This window comes from Macrobrachium nipponense, chromosome 14, assembly GCF_015104395.2.
Source record: "Macrobrachium nipponense isolate FS-2020 chromosome 14, ASM1510439v2, whole genome shotgun sequence".
NCBI classification, from domain to species: Eukaryota; Metazoa; Arthropoda; class Malacostraca; order Decapoda; family Palaemonidae; genus Macrobrachium; species Macrobrachium nipponense.
Window position 1 is genome coordinate 37,348,680 of NC_087207.1, and position 16,233 is coordinate 37,364,912.

At 43.5% G+C, this 16,233-nt stretch overlaps 1 protein-coding gene across 5 annotated transcripts in view; it reads left to right on the plus strand.

The window, feature by feature from the left end:
• The window catches only part of LOC135226475 (single-strand selective monofunctional uracil DNA glycosylase-like), a 183,968-nt gene that overhangs the window by 132,891 nt on the left and 34,844 nt on the right, over positions 1-16,233 (plus strand). For all 5 annotated transcript variants that reach the window (XM_064266081.1, XM_064266080.1, XM_064266084.1 and 2 more), the window contains exon 4: positions 13,252-13,395. In XM_064266081.1, coding sequence (XP_064122151.1) covers positions 13,252-13,395 — 144 coding nt within the window. The remainder of the gene's footprint in view (positions 1-13,251; positions 13,396-16,233) is intronic.

Genomic DNA, 16,233 nt, shown 5'->3' on the forward strand with positions numbered 1-16,233 from the left:
AATTCGGTAGAGCTCTCAGCCAGGTATATCCCAGGGAAACTGAACGTGGTCGCAGACAAACTCAGTTGCCGGGATCAGATCCTAGGCACAGAGTGGTTCCTTCATCAAGTGGTGGCAGACAAGCTTTTCAAGATTTGGGGAGACCCAGCTGGACCTTTTTGCGACACGTTCAACAGGAAGCTGGAGGTGTTCTGTTCATTGGTTCCAGATCCTTTATCGTTGGCAGAGGACGCATTCCAACATCCCTGGGAAAACCTGGAGGTGTATGCCTTCCCTCCATTTTGTTTGATTCGTCAGGTTCTGAATAGGCTGATGAGTTTACGTGATCTCAGGATGACTTTGGTAGCCCCTCTGTGGTTTCAGGCGGGATGGTTTCCAGATCTGCTGTCGTTGTTGTCGAGGTTCCGAGGGAGATTCCCCCTTAGCGACATCTGTGTCACCCCCATGCAGAAAGGTTCCACCACTCAGTAGAATCCCTGTCTCTTCACGGTTGGAGGCTATCAAGTATCTCTGAGCGAGAGGCTTTTCTCAGAGGACAGCTGGGCACATGTCCAGCGGTCTTAGAAAGTCAACCTCCACGGTTTACCAAGGCAAATGGGCCATCTACTGTGATTGGTGTCGTAAAAGGGGTTTTTCTCCACTTGCAACCTCTATTCAGCAAATAACAGACTTTTTAACCTTCCTCAGAGATGAGAAACGTTTGTCTGTTTCTGCCATTAGAGGCTACAGGGGGGCCCTGAGTTTGGTGTTATGCCTGAAGGGTATCGACATCTCCTCTTCCTGGGAACTTTCCATGCTAGTTAAGGGGTTTGAGCAGTCGTCTTCTCCTAGAGAGCTCAAGCCTCCGACGTGGGATGTTTCCTTGGTTCTTAAGAGCTTCACTAAGAGTCCATATGAGCCCTTGTGTCACTCATCTGACAGGAACCTGACACTCAAGACAGTTTTCCTTCTGGCTTTGGCATCTTCCAAAAGGGTAGGAGAGCTCCACGGTCTGAGCTATGAGGTGAAGCACACCAGGGGTTGGGGTCGATGTCCTTTGAATTTGTCTCGGAATTCGTGGCCAAGACCCAAAATCCCACTGTGCATGATGACAGGTTCACTTCGTTCTCCATCCCATCACTGACTGACTTTGTGGGTGGTGATGCTCAAGAGCTTTTGTTGTGCCCTGTCCGGGCCCTACATTGCCGCAGACTTTTTGTTAGCACAGGCCGTACAAAGAAAGAGGTGTCTAAGAATACCATCTCTTTTTGGATATGGGAAGCCATCAGACAGGCATACTTTACTCTTGATGATTCCACCACCACGTCTGTGCAGGCTAGAGCGCATGACGTTAGAGGTATTGGTCCCTCTCTGGCTTTCAAAAAGAACTTGGCTGTACATAGAGTGCTTAGCGCTGGTACTTGGTTACACCAGTCCACATTCACCTCCTTCTATCTTAAGGATATTGCCCACAGATCTGCGGACACGTTTTCCCTGGGTCCTGTGGTGGCTGCCCAACAGGTTGTGTAACTCAAGTTTCCCCTTAACAGGGCACCTTTGTATCTTACCTAAGATGATTGTGTGGATGAGAGAATGAGTGAGTTGGCTGGTCTCCTTCTTTCTCTTGTACCTTTCCTTCTTCCATCGGGTGGTTTAAGGAATAGACACGTAATTCGCTGGACTGGACTGATACAGGTGAGTAAGGTAGTCATACTGATAGTGAGGTCATGCAATATGCAAATATCTTGCCCGCTATTTGGTACCATATGCTTCACTCCTGGGCAAGGAGGGGTTGGAAGTAATACAAACCCTGGTGTGTTGGTTTGTTATTGGACAGTCAAAGTTTCTCTTTGGTTCCCTATACAATGGTTATCCCATATATCATTGTATGTCACTCAGGGTCTGAGTCATTAGATATCAATTTATCTAGCTTCTTAACGGGCTTCAGTCCCTCTCCAAAACCCATTCCTTTTGAGAGCTGGACTGGTGGGTAGGCCCCCAGCTGGTCTAGGATGTCTTATACCTTCCTCCAAGTATAAGTCTATCCTATTGTTAAGACCGAAGGTTTGTTCGCATATGAACAAATGACAAATTTTCTAAGATAATTTGTATTTTTCATAGCTACAAACCTGAGGTCTTAACATTATACTGCCTGCCTCTAGCCGCCCCTCTGTGTGTTACGACATCCTGAGTTGGGAAAGACTGATGCGTGATCATAGGTGAATGGTCTTCGACCATCCTTCACCCGATCTACGCATGCGTTGCCAGATATCACAAGATTCCTTGCTTTCATCTGTTTTTTAACCGGATCCAGCTAGGCGCTAGAAATTATCCTATTGTCAAGACGTCAGGTTTGTAGCTATGAAAAATACAAATTGTCTCAGAAAATTTGTCATTTTTCCATTGTATGTTCCTTCTTTTTGTAGCTGTCAAACCTTGTCTATGCCACATATGCTGCTGACATCTCATCCTTCTTGTACCACTTGTCTAAGTGTTGTAGCAAATCTTTCATTCCATCTTTGATACTTCGCTTCCTTCTGGGAATGACAGGGCAACAACCGCTGCTAATTTCTTTTTCTTGATGCTTGTGACAAGCTGCCATGCTTTCAGCTCTTGTTTTCAGTCGTCATAGCTAGGGATGCACCGATACCAAATTTTTGGCCAATACCGATATTGATACCAATACCAACTTCTAAAGCCGATACCAATACCAATACCTGTTGCCTCCATATTACTGTTATTTAAGGGAATATATACTGTTACTAAAATCATTCTTGTTCTCTGGTTATTGCATATTAAAGGTTGAAAAGTTGAAAGGTCTTATAAATTTTACTGAAAAAGAACATCAAGTATAACTATTAAGTATTTAATCCCTTTATTACCTGAATATAGTTTGGCTTATATTATGACTACCATTAGAAGATGTGTAATAATTTAAGTACGTTGTGTTTACTTGAATTCATGAGGTGACAAGGAATCTGAAATCACTAGTATGTACTATTCAAAATGCCACCTTGTCTCCTCCCAGAAATCCAATTACATTGAAAATTTAGGCCTTGACTGGAGGACAAGGAGTTTGAACAAAGAAAAAAAAACTAAACTTCTCAAGCATAAGGCCGATCTTACTGAGGAAGGAGAAATTTACTTAAAAGCTGGACTCTAGTTTTAAAGTAACTATATTTACAGGAATTTACAGAGGTCCAGGAACGCAAGGGCAGGGGAACTGCTTTTTCAAGTCCCACCTGAACCCACAGGGCAGGGGAGCCAGTCCCAAGCCACTGCGTTTAGGAAAATTGTGCAATGGATCAAGATTGCAAGCTTCATTTATAAACTAAAATCTTACTAATTCACTTTAGTGTTTTCTTTAATGAATTTATATTGTTGCAGTTTACATTAATATTGATATTTGAAAATTAGTAAATCATTTATTTATCATACAAAAATCATACATCTCTGGAGAGAGAGAGAGAGAGAGAGAGAGAGTTATCCTTATTTTGAAAGAGTGAAATGGAAAGATTATTGTTGGATTTCTGTAAAATACTATCACATGATTTTTGTAATTACAATTATTATTATCATAATTTATAAGCTAAATCTTACTAATTCACTATAGTATTTTCTTTAATGAATTGAGTGCTCTTTACATTTATATTTTTGAAAATAACTAAATCATTTATTTTTCATACAGAAACATTCATCTCTGTAAGAAAGAGAGAGAGAATTATTGTTATTATGTGATATCATTAAATCTTACTAAACTTACTAATGCAGATTTGATCAATATTAATATTTTAAAATTAGTAATCATTTGTATCATAAAAATGTATTTAGTCATGAAAATAACATAATACACTAATTTGGGATTATTTATCGTCGGAAAAACCCGCGAATAGGCAAATTCCTAGCAAATAATGGGTAGATAAGGTCCAGAGAGAAATCAGTGAATCCATGAGTCCGCGAATCCGTAGAACACGAATAAGGGGGCCCACTGTATACACATGTATATTGTATGTATGTTTATATATATAATTTATACTTGTATGTGTGTATATATTTATGTGTGTGTACTATATATGTATGTGCATACGTGTATATACAGGGTGTAACACCAGTTTATCGCAAATATTGTGGGAAATGAAGAAAAAATTATTCTGAGCAGAAAATATTTAGGCTTCGTTTTTGAGGGAAATTTTTGAAATAACCGTCATATCTATCTATCGCTGCTTTTACGTGATAGAGGGTGTTAAAGGGGGATCGGTGCTTCCTGGGATGTTTGGGGGTCGGGGGTTAAGGGGAAGATGGAGCAAATAGGCCGATGTGAATAAATTGCCTCCCAATCAAATGTATTAGTATTTAGATTTTGAAGAAAAAAATTGGACACCAATAAAGAAAAGGGAAAAGAAAAGAACCCTAATTGAATCTCCTTACCATCAAAGGTAGGCTTTTTCTTTCTCTTATCCCTCTTCGGGAGCATTAAAATAGCCACTTAAAATACAGAGGCTACTGCATCGAGAAGTATCCTTACAACAACTGAGGTCTGGACAGGAAACATTGTTTACAAACAGTTTGCAAGCATTGTTTTGAAACTTTGTTTGCAAACAATGTTTCCTTGTGTGGACGGGCCTTAAGACTCAGAGGTCTGGAAAAGCTAATCCTTCTTATTATAATTATTAATTAACAAGGTGATGGTTTGTCTCTCATTAGGAACAAATATAACTTAAATCCACCTTAGCCACCCTGCTTTGTCACTGCAGCCATAGCCAAAAGTGATAAAGTAAGATGAGTGTAGGATATTTCCCCATCCTCCCCTTAACATCGTTACCAATTACAAGAGTGCTCGAGCTTGTACTGAAGAAATTCTCCCATATAAAAGGCTCTGATACTCCCATATAAAAGACTCCAGTATGTATAGCTAGGTAAGAAAAATTTAAAATACTTTTAAAAATTTATGATATTCATCATTCAATTTTAGAGATACATCTGCAAAATAAATTGCTTCTAAAGATATGCACAATACAGTGCTGAAAAGTATACCAACAGAAGCGTAGCTGATTGCAATTCTAGCTATGTATGTTTACAACGTATAAAATAGACTATAAGAAAAAAATAGAGATTTTGCTGTACCCTCTTCTCTCTCTGGTATAGTATGTATTTGTATAACATTTATTTAATACCATTTGTACTTCATGTACTTAAGGAACTGTTGTTATGGGTTTTGATGAAGAATTATTTGTAGTAGTGTGACTGCCTATTCTAAAATATGGTTACAGTACAAATATGCATATTTGTTCCAATGCGAGATACTTACCTCGAACCATTACAGTGGAGATACCTGGATGTCGATCCAGCTCCGACCAGAAAAAAGTGGTTATACGCCGCACCCAGGCCAGTCCTATGCCCTTAGGGGTCGAAGACCACATTATCCTGCTGACCTGACGCCAGACGCCCCTGCTTGTCCGGTGTCCGGCCCAATTCCTTAGTCCTTGTGTGTGTTTTGTGTACGTGTGTCGAGCGTATGTGTGATGTCGGCCTCGGAGCCTCAACGTCGTTGCCCCGGTCATGAAGGCCAGGCTTGTGGAAAACATCTCTGAATTTTGAGCACATGATTACCATGTGAACAAAGAGTGACCTTTTCAATTGAAAAATTATCTTTACATACATTCAACTTCCTTGTCAGATATATACTTAGCTATAGACTCCGTCATCCCCGTCAGAAATTCAAATTTCGCGGCACACACTACAGGTAGGTCAGGTGATCCCGCGGCCTGCCGCTGGGTGGCAGGAATAGGAACTATTACCGTTTTGAGCCAGATTTTCTCTGTCGCGGATACTAGTAACATCGTTTGCTTGTTCCTCCTGACTTGATTTTCGAATTTCATTACGCCGTTGATCTTTTGGACGCTATTTGGTGACGTATTGGATCTTTGGTTGGCGTACGCTATTGTGGACTGTTTTTGGGATTTTTGGATTTGGAATTTCTCATAATGTCTGACGTTTCGATTTCGTTCAGAGTGTGTGTGAATGAGAGTTGTTATGTGAGACTACCGAAAGCTTCGGTGGATCCTCACACCACTTGCAAAATTTGTAGAGGGAATGTATGCTCGCAATTGAATACATGTGATGAGTGCAAGGATTTGAATGAGGAGGAATGGAAATTGCTTGATTCCTACTTAAGAAAGGTTGGAGAGATAGGGCTAGAAAAGCCTCTTCCCAAAAAGTGTAAGTAGGTCGGTCTCTAACGAGCCAGTTAGCGGACTATTGCCTATTGCTAACCCAATTGTTTCCTCCCATACAGCTTTACCTTCCCGATTATCTGACTCGGTAAGCTCAACATCTGAAATTGCGAGTCTGAAAGCTTCGCTTAAGCATATTGAACAAAAAATTAAGGAACTGGAAGTAAGTGCAGTGAAAGTGTTCCCAGTGAAGTGGAGGGGTGCGTCTGATCGGCTCTGTCTCGCTCCCAGGCCTAGACCTCTTTCAAGCTCCCAAGCCCAGTGGAGAAGAAATGTCGAAAGCCGCAGGGAGGTTTCAGAGAATCCCACCGGTCAGGCGTCCCCCCTCGGCAGATCCCGTAGTTACGTCGGGCTGCCAAGGATAGTCCTTGGAAAGACGTCCTTAAACATTGTTTTTCTTCGTCTGATTCCTCATCTAAAAAAGGATGGAGTTCAGATAGATTTGTCGAGACCTTCAAGAAGATCTTGGAAGTCTCCATCATTTTATTGAAGCCCTGAGAATTTCCGAAGAATATCCTTCGGAAAAGAGAAGGAAGGAGGTTTATTCAGAAGCTCCTTCTCCTTCGTCGGAAATTGGAAAGAAGGACGTAGCTACGAAGATTTTGGAGGATATGCAAAAACAGATATCTTCGCTAGTAGGAGTTCTTAAATCGGATCCCCCTAGAAGGAAGGATAGATTTCTTCCGATCAAGAGATCCCGTCCTTTAGAACTCTCTGAGAGCTCGGACGAGGCGCCTGCCAGGAGCCTGGCGCCAGCCAGACGTCAGGCTACTGTCAGGCGCAAAACGCCGTCAAGGCGAGAAGATACATATAGATATCTATATAAATCTCCTACTAGAAGGAAAGCGCCTGAGGCGTCTGAATTGAGGCGGAAATTTGAAACTCCCGAAATCGGACGAACTCCTGATATGAGGCGCAAAGCGCCTGAAGTGCCTGAAATGAGGCACAAAGTGGCTGAAGCTCCTGAAACTTCTGGAGCGAGGCCCAAAGTGCCTGGAGCGCCTGAAATGAGGCGTAAAGTTCCTCAAATAACGGAAATGAGGCGCAAGGCGCCTGAAGAGCCTGAAGCGGCTGAAAGGAAACACAAAACTCCTGGAGAGCCTGGAGCGTCTGATAGGAGAAATAGAGCGCCTGGAGAGCCTGAGGCGCAAAGCGCCTGGAGAGCCTCAAGCTTCTGAAAGGAGAAGCAAAGCGCCTGGAGAGCCTGAGGCGCCTGAAAAAAGGCGCAAAGCGCCTGAAGAGCCTGAAGCGCCTGAACGGAGGCGCAAGGCGCCTGGAAAGCCTGAGGATCCTGAAACAAGACGCAAAGCGCCTAGAGCGCCTGAAATAAGAAACAAAGCGCCTGGGGCGCCTGAAGCCAGGCATAAAGCGCCTGAAGAGCCTAAGCCTGTTTCCAAATATCGAGCGCCTGACATCCATCATATGACAGGCAGGCGCAAGGATTTATACAATCCAGGATATGATTCAGACGAGTTATCGGAGTTTGAAGCGGACTTGGAGGCTCCTCTGTGGGATTTTTCTCAAGATTAATTTTCCCCTGACAGGGTCTCTAGGTGTCTAGGCGATCGTAGCCCCTGTCGGGAAGGAATTGATCATGGAAAAAGGGAAAGACATTTAAGGACTTCTCCTGGTAAGGACGAAAGGTGTCGCACAGGCGAACGTCGTCCTTGTCAGGAAGGCCTTAGTGTAAAAGAACAACATCGGCCTTCTCCTGACAGAGACTCAAGGTGCCGCACAGGCGGCCATAGCCCTTGTCAGGTTGCAGTCGGTGTTGCTACAAGCCCTTTACATTCCCGAGAGAGGAGTCCTCCGGTCGCACACTCATCTCCGAATAGAACTCAACCAGAATTGGAAGATGTCTCGGACTCTGAAGAAAACAAGGGGGCAGGTCTTACAGATTATAAGACATTAACAGCCCTCTTGTTAAAAGAATTTGGAGAGTCTCTGAGTCCTGCTGCCCCTCCTTCTCCTAGGTCTTTATTTTCGAGTACGAAGGCTGCAAAGTCTTCCTCTTTCTTGAAGATGCAACCGACCATATCAATGAAGAGGGCTTTGCAGTCGGTCGGATATTGGCTTAAAACCAAGGAGGAGGCGGGAAAGACTGTGTTTACCTGTCCCCATTCCAGGCTATCAGGAAGGAGAGGTATTTGGTATAGCACAGGAGAATCTACGGGACTTTCTCTTCCCTCATCTGCTGAAGCTGACTTCTCGACCTTGGTGGATTCGGCAAGGAGACATGCACTTCCATCGGCCAAAACAAGCTGGACGATGTCAGAAATGGACCATCTCCTCAAGGGAATATTCCATATCTTGGCAGTTTTTAACTTCCTAGATTGGTCCCTAGGGGCTTTGGCCAAGAAGACGCAAGACCCTCAGTTTTTGGAACCAGAAGTCTTGCATAGTGTTTTGGCATGTATGGATAAGGCAGTGCAGGACGGATCGGCTGAAGTGGCATCCCTGTTCGGGACAGGAGTATTGAAGAAGAGGTCTGTCTTTGGTTCATTTCTTACCAAAGTAGTCTCTCCAGTACAGAGGGCTTCTCTTTTATACGCCCCTCTGTCTAAACAGCTGTTTCCTTTCTCATTGGTAAAGGACATTTCCCATACGCTGACTGAGAAGGCAACACAGGATTTGCTGGTACATTCAGCTAAGAAGCCTAGACCAGCTGCTTCTGTCTCGAAGAGGGAACCAAGACCTGCCCAACAGCCCTTTCGAGGTAGAACTTTTAGCCGAGCCCCAAGGAAGAGAGGAGGAGAGAAAAGAGGAAGATCTTCCATCAGAGTTCCGAGGAAGAACGCTCAATGAGGTTCCAGTCCTCCAAACACCAGTAGGGGCCAGACTTCTGGGATTCTCAGAAGCATGGACTTCAATGAAAGCAGATTCTTGGTCCCTGCAAGTTCTAAGGAAAGGATACCTCATCCCCTTCAAGAACAGACCTCCATTGACGACGACACCGAGGGAGCTGTCAGCGAGATACAAAGACCCTGTAAAGAGAGAGACCCTTCTTGGGTTGGTGCAGCAAATGTTGGAGAAGGAGGCCATCGAGATAGTACAGGATCCGCACTCCCGAGGTTTTTACAATCGCCTATTTTTTGGTGCCGAAAGCCTCGGGGGGTGGAGGCCGGGTCCTGGACGTGAGTGCATTGAATCGCTTCGTGGAGAAAACAAAGTTCTCCATGGAGACATCCAACTCGGTTCTCTCTGCTCTCCGTCCAGGAGATTGGATGGTCTCCCTCGACCTACAAGATGCGTACTTTCACGTCCCCCTGCATCATTCGTCAAAGAAATATCTTCGGTTCATGGTACAGGGAAGGATTTATCAGTTCAGGGCTTTGTGTTTTCGGCCTCTCGACAGCTCCTCAGGTGTTTACTCGGCGTTGATGAGGATATTGTAGCAAGATGGCTGCATCTAAAGGGGGTGAGGATATCTCTTTACTTAGACGACTGGCTTATAAGAGCACAGACAAAACAAAAGTGCTTGGAGGACTTAGAGATACTCTTCAATTGACCAGATCTCTCGGATTGCTCATAAACCTCGAGAAATCTCACACGATCCCCAGTCAGACTATCGTCTATCTGGGGATTCGGATGGATTCTCGGGTTTTGAGCGTATCCATCCCAGGAAAGAATTTCGAAAGGGTTGGAAAAAATCTCGGTCTTCCTAGAGAAGGAACGAAGCTCAGCGAGGGAATGGCTCAGTTCCATCTAAGAAGGAGTTGGAACAGAAGAAAGGGAGATCTTTTGGATACCTTTCCCATAGGAGAGAGTAAAAAACCACTTACGATGGTGGTTAGAACCGCTGAGAAGGAACGAAGGAGTGTCCTTGTCCCTTCAGAGCCCTAACCTAGTGTTGTTCTCAGACGCTTCGGACACGGGGGTGGGGAGCAAAACAACACTAGGGACGAAGGAAGTGTCAGGCAGTTGGACAGAAGAACAGAAGGGCCTGGCACATAAAGCAAAGGAAACTCTTAGCAGTACACTTGGCACTGCAAGTTTTCGAGAACGAGGTCAGAGGCGTGGTGGTCCAAGTCACCTCGGACACACCACGGCTCTGGCTTTATATAAAAAAACAAGGGGGCACACTCTTTCTCCCTTTACCAACTAGCAAGGGATCTGTTGATATGGACAGAAGAAAGAGGGATACGACTCCTGACGAGGTTCGTTCAAGGAGGAAAGAACATAAGAGCAGACAGATTGAGCAGGAAGAACCAGGTCCTTCCAACAGAATGGACCCTTCATTCGCAAGTCTGCCAGCAACTATGGTCTCTTTGGGGGAAGCCTCAAGTAGACCTATTTGCAACATTCCTATCCAGAAGGATGGAGAACTTTTGTTCGTTGGGGGACGATCCCAGAGCCCTATCCATAGATGCCATGCTCATGGATTGGAAGGGCATAGATGCTTATGTGTTTCCCCCATTCAAGATGCTGGGGGAAGTAATGAGAAAGTTTGTGTCCTCGGAAGGAATGAGGATGACATTGATCGCTCCTTATTGGCCTGCAAGAGAATGGTTCCAGGAGGTACAGTAATGGATAGTGGACTTCCCCAGATCTCTTTCCGAAAGGACAGATCTGCTCAAACAACCCCACTTCGAGAGGTATCACAAGAATATCCATGCTCTCGCTCTGACTGCCTTTCGACCATCGAAAGATTGGTCAGAGCGAGAGGCTTTTCTCGCAAAGCGGCAAAAAGCAATTGCTGGAGCAAGAAGGTCCTCAACCATGCGGATATACCATCGAAGTGGGAAGGGTTTTGTTTTCCGTATATGGTGTAAGGCGAAGAAGCTGTCCTCCTCTGATACCTCTGTGACCGAAATCGCTGATTTTCTTTTGTTTTTACAAGAAGAATCTCATCTGGCAGGTCAAACCATTAAAGGTTATAGGAGCATGTTATCAGCTGTGTTCAGGAATAGGGGCCTGAACATAGAGAATGACAAAGATCTGCATGACTTAATTAGATCATTTGAAACTACAAAATTAAGAACTTCTCTCACCCCTAGTTGGAATCTGGATGTGGTTCTCAAATATCTTATGTCGGAGAGATTCGAACCTCCCGATAAAGCTACTTTCCGGGACTTAACTAGAAAATGTATTTTCTTAATAGCTCTCGCCACTGCAAAAAGAGTGAGTGAGCTGCAAGCACTTGACTCGAGAGTGGGTTTTAAGAAGGATTCGGCTGTATTGTCCATTTAAGCCTTTATTTTTAGCTAAAAATGAAAACCCAAAACCCCTCGAGATCTTGGCCTAGGACTTTCGAAGTAAAAGGGCTTTCTCAATTAGTTGTGAATGAAATGGAAAGAACATTATGCCCAGTGAGAACTTTGAAGTTTTACCTGCAGAAGAAGAAGCAGTTGCAGGGTTGCAATCAAAGTTTATGGTGTGCAGTTAAAGACCCTAAAAGAGCGATGTCAAAAAATGCCTTAGCATTTTTTGTTAGAAACATTATAACTGAAGCCCACATGAGTTGTGATAGTGAAGCATATAAGACCTTAAGGGTAAAAGCACACGAAGTACGTGCAGTCGCTACATCATTTTCGTTCAACAAGAACATGTCAATGAAGAACATCTTAGCGCCACGTATTGGAGATGTAACTCAGTGTTCGCCTCACATTACTTGAAAGATGTGGAGGGTAACATATGAGAGATGCTTCTCTCTAGGACCTTATGTATCAGCGAATACAGTGCTGGGGAAAGGAGAGAAGACTGATCCTTAATATTAATTTTTGTCCTTATATTTTATATAGTGTGATTTAAAATTAGTTTGTGTTGAGTTTTTAGGTTGTTTGAAAGGTGTTTGGGATAACGCCTTTCCAATCATATATATCTAATCCATGGTTAGGATCAGGTGATCGGGATCAGTATTTTACTCCTTTATATGCCAAGAGCATAGGTATATTGTCATGTAATGAATAGACTCCAGTGACATTGCCATTAGGTTCTGTTGAGTAAGTGGATAAGACCCCATTGACAGTCCTTTCAAGAGTTCTCAGCCATAGGGCACACCCTTGCTGAAGCTTTTGAGGCGAAGCAGACTTCTAAGCACAAGCTATGAAATCTTCCGCCTAAACAGGTAGGAACTAGGGTATTGTTAATTAACTTGTATTACCTACAACATATGTTGTTTACCTATCAGGTCAGTAATTAGCTGTCTCTTGCCCTCCGCCAAAGGTGCCAATCAGCTAAGTATATATCTGACAGGGAAGTTGAATGTATGAAAATGATATTGTTATTGTACAATAAAGTTTCATACATACTTACCTGGCAGATATATACGATTGTATGGCCACCCAGCCTCCCCTCAGGAGACAGGTGGAAGAGAAAATCTGGCTCAAGATGGTAATAGTTCCTATTCCTGCCATCCAGCGGCAGGCGGCGGGATCACCTGACCTACCTGTAGTGTGTGCCGCGAAATTTGAATTTCTGTCGGGGATGACGGAGTCTATGGCTAAGTATATATCTGCCAGGTAAGTATGTATGAAACTTTATTGTACAATAACATAATCATTTTTAAGCATAAATTCAACATGTACTGCAAGTATATACATTATTTAACTATTCTATAATATAGTTAAAACATTCAGCACTACTAAGCTTGCACTATAAAAAATGCAAAGGTATGACATTTTATTTTTAGTGGACTCATCCATTATGTGGTAAAATTTGGAGAGAGATTCCCCTTCCAAACAATAACCTCTCCTCCCTTTTCCATCCATTCAGTCTTCCATGCGGTAACAACTGTTTTCCATAATGGTAAGAGTCATGTTAAATGTTAATTTATTCATTTCATTAGCCTTTTATATTTAATGAATTGTTTTCTGTATGTAAAACTGTTTATTCCCTATAAAATGTATTTCTTGCTAATAATTTTTGGGGTCTGGAACACATTAATTGTGCTTACATTATTCCTTATGGGAATTATTGTTTCGGTTTTCATGTTTCAGATTTTGTGAGATGTTCTGGAATGGATTATGTACGAAAACTAAGGTTCTACTGTACATGGAGAATACTAATTCAGTTGCTAATGTTGAATGTTTATTTTCAGGTGAGTGGTGATCGCCTTTGGTCATTGTTGAAAGAATTAAGTGGGAAACCTGAGACACTGTTTACCAACGTTTTTCTTCACAATTATTGCCCTCTTTTCTTTTTGAAAGATTCAGCAAAGAATGTTACTCCTCCAGAATTGAAGGTAAGTCAGCCTTGTCAATTCTTAGGTAGCAGAATATTTAAAAAATGAGGGGGTAATGTGAATTAAATATTATTGCCATTTTCTTTTCAACAGTGTTTTTTCAGGATCTGTACCTAAATGTTTATAGAACAGAAGCTGACACACCTCCATCTAGTAAAGCAACACTCATTAGCTTGGCAAATTGACTTAAGTGCAATACACTATTAATAAATTAATTTCTTTCATTTTGTTGACCAAAAGTAATCAGTACAGAAAGTGAAATTATATTTTTGTGGGTCTCCCCATTCTTTGTTTTCACATAAGTGACTTACCAAACAATTACATTAGCTGTACGCTTTCTTACCTGGCAGTCGAAAATTCAAATTCCTGGTGGCGGTGGCGGTGCTGCCATCGTTTGTGTAGGTGATACAGATCATGCCCACTTTCCGCAATACCCGGTACTGCTGAGCTAAACTCTTCAATTCGTTTTCTGCCGGCCACGGGGTAACACCGGTGGTTTGTTGTTGCAGTCAACTTTCGTCGCCATTGTGGATTTTATCTTTTTGGTGATGTACAATTTCTTGGTTGGCTTTTTTGCCTCATCAGTTAGCTGCCTAGTTTTTAACAAGTTATTACGAAGATGTCAGATGCTAGTTCTTTGTCAGTTAGGTTTTGCAGCAGTGGCTGCAAAACTAGATTAGCTAAACTATGTTACGAGCCGCACTCCAAATGTGTTAATTGTAGGGGTCAGTGCTGTAGCAAGGAATTAACTTGTGATGAGTGCTGTCGTTTAGATGAACAAAGGTTGGAAGACTTCAAGCTCATTTGGATAAAGTGGACAAAGATGGGGAAAGGAAAGCAGCTCTTAGAGCGGGTAGTAAAACTAGAGTAGAGACAACTCCCGTGCCTTATCTTCTCCACTTTTATCTAATATTTCACTTATTGATAGTCCTCCAACTTCAGTACCAATTACTCCAGACCAGGTATCCCATGTTTCCGATCCCAACACCATTTCCATGTTAGAGTCCAAGATGGACAAGAAATTTGAGTTCTTGGCAAAATCCGTTATGGATTTAGGAATGTTGTTTCATGCGTTTGTAGAGAAGTCAAGTAAAAAGGCCAGTGTTAGGCCAAGTGTTAGTGTCGTGTCCGAGGAGGCGGCTGTCCGTTCCCCTTGTTCTCTGAGACGAAGGTCCCTGTCCCGCTCCCCAGCTCCCGGGAGAGATATACCGGAGGTCGAAGGGAGACTGGGGGAGTTTGCCCACGGTCAGTCACCGACTGTGTTGACGTAGTCGACTCTCAAGTGCTCAGGAAACGCCGCAGGAAAGGCGTAGATATCAGTGACGTGCAGTTGTCGTCTGACTCAGAAGTGCAGTCGCCTGTGTCAAGGCAAATAGTGTGGAGTGATTTAGTGTCACGTCCATTGAAGAGACATGCCCAGCATGTGAGAGGGATGCCGCCGCCTATTAAGAAATCCAAGAAGCACTGGAGTCCACAACCTTCCTGCAGTTTCGCTCCGGACCAGATTTTCCAGGAAGATCATCAGTCCTCTTCGGATAGCGTAACTTCGGACGGAGTCAGACACTCACGTGCGGTACAGCGCTCGCACGCTTGCGAGACTGACTCGCCTTGTTGTGTGTCGATAGGAGTTTCGACTCGTTTGCCTCATACATCTCAAGCTGTTTCGACTTGTTCGCCTCATACGTCTCATGAGGATTCTGCTTTGGGCCCCTTTAAACATCAGCTTCAAGAATTGATGGTCTTTTTGAAGAAGACGAGCCAGACGGAAGAGGAAGACGGGGTGTCATCCGTCCTGTCGGAAGAGGAAACTCAAGACCAGGATTCGAAGGCCTCTTCTGCTTATTCTAGTCTGTTAAAGTTTCTTTTACAGACGTATCCAGACTTTTTTGAACCAGCTTCGCCTTCTTCCCCTCCGTCGATGTTTGTGAAGGATAGGAGATCAGTGCCTTCGGGGTTACCGAAACCAGTTCTTTCTCAGTCCCTCGAAGAAAAGCACTGAAGGAAGTAGAAGAGTGGCGGTTAAGCTAGAAAAGGGAGTCAGGCAAGGCTTCGTTCGCCTACCCTCCGCCGAAGCTGCAGAATAAAACCTACAGGTTTTATGCAACAGGAGAAGTTCCTTCTTTGGGAGTTTCTGCCTCCTCCCAAGGAGACTTCTCCGGCCTTGTGGACTCTCACAGAAGAGCAGCGTTCTCGGCTGCGAAAGTGTTGTTCTCTTCACCCGAGTTATATCACCTGGTGAAGAACTTATACAAGGTGATTGAAGTCTTCAGTTGTTCATACGCGAACAAACCCTCGTTCTTAACAATAGGATAATTTCTAGCGCCTAGCTGGATCCGGTAAAAAAAGCAGATGAAAGCAAGAAATCTTGTGGTATCTGGCAACGCATGCGTAGATCAGATGAAGAGTGGTCAAACGCTGAACATCTACGCCAGTCTTTTTCTTTACCGCCTGGACGAGAGTTGGGTTTTTCCTCTCTTGGCCTTTTCCCCGGTTTTTGCCCGTTTCTTCCTTTAGTGTGTTTGTGTGTGTTTTTACCTAATATTATGGCTTCTTCTGCTACTTCTCAACGTCAGCGTTGGTGCCCCGGAATTCCTGGATTCCCGTGTTCTCGTTTCTTGGCTTCGTCAGCGACGGACCCTCACATCACTTGTAGTAGGTGTCGTTCCAATTTTTGTACGATTACGAATCCTTGTACGGAATGCCGGGCATGGCCTTTGGAGCAGTGGAGGAAGTTTTTATGGGTAAAGAAAAAAAATAGGGAACATCGGAGTCTCCACTCTTCCTTCTTGGGAGGGCTTTGCTCCTATTCCCGATGTTTCGTCTTCTGCAGTAGTCAAC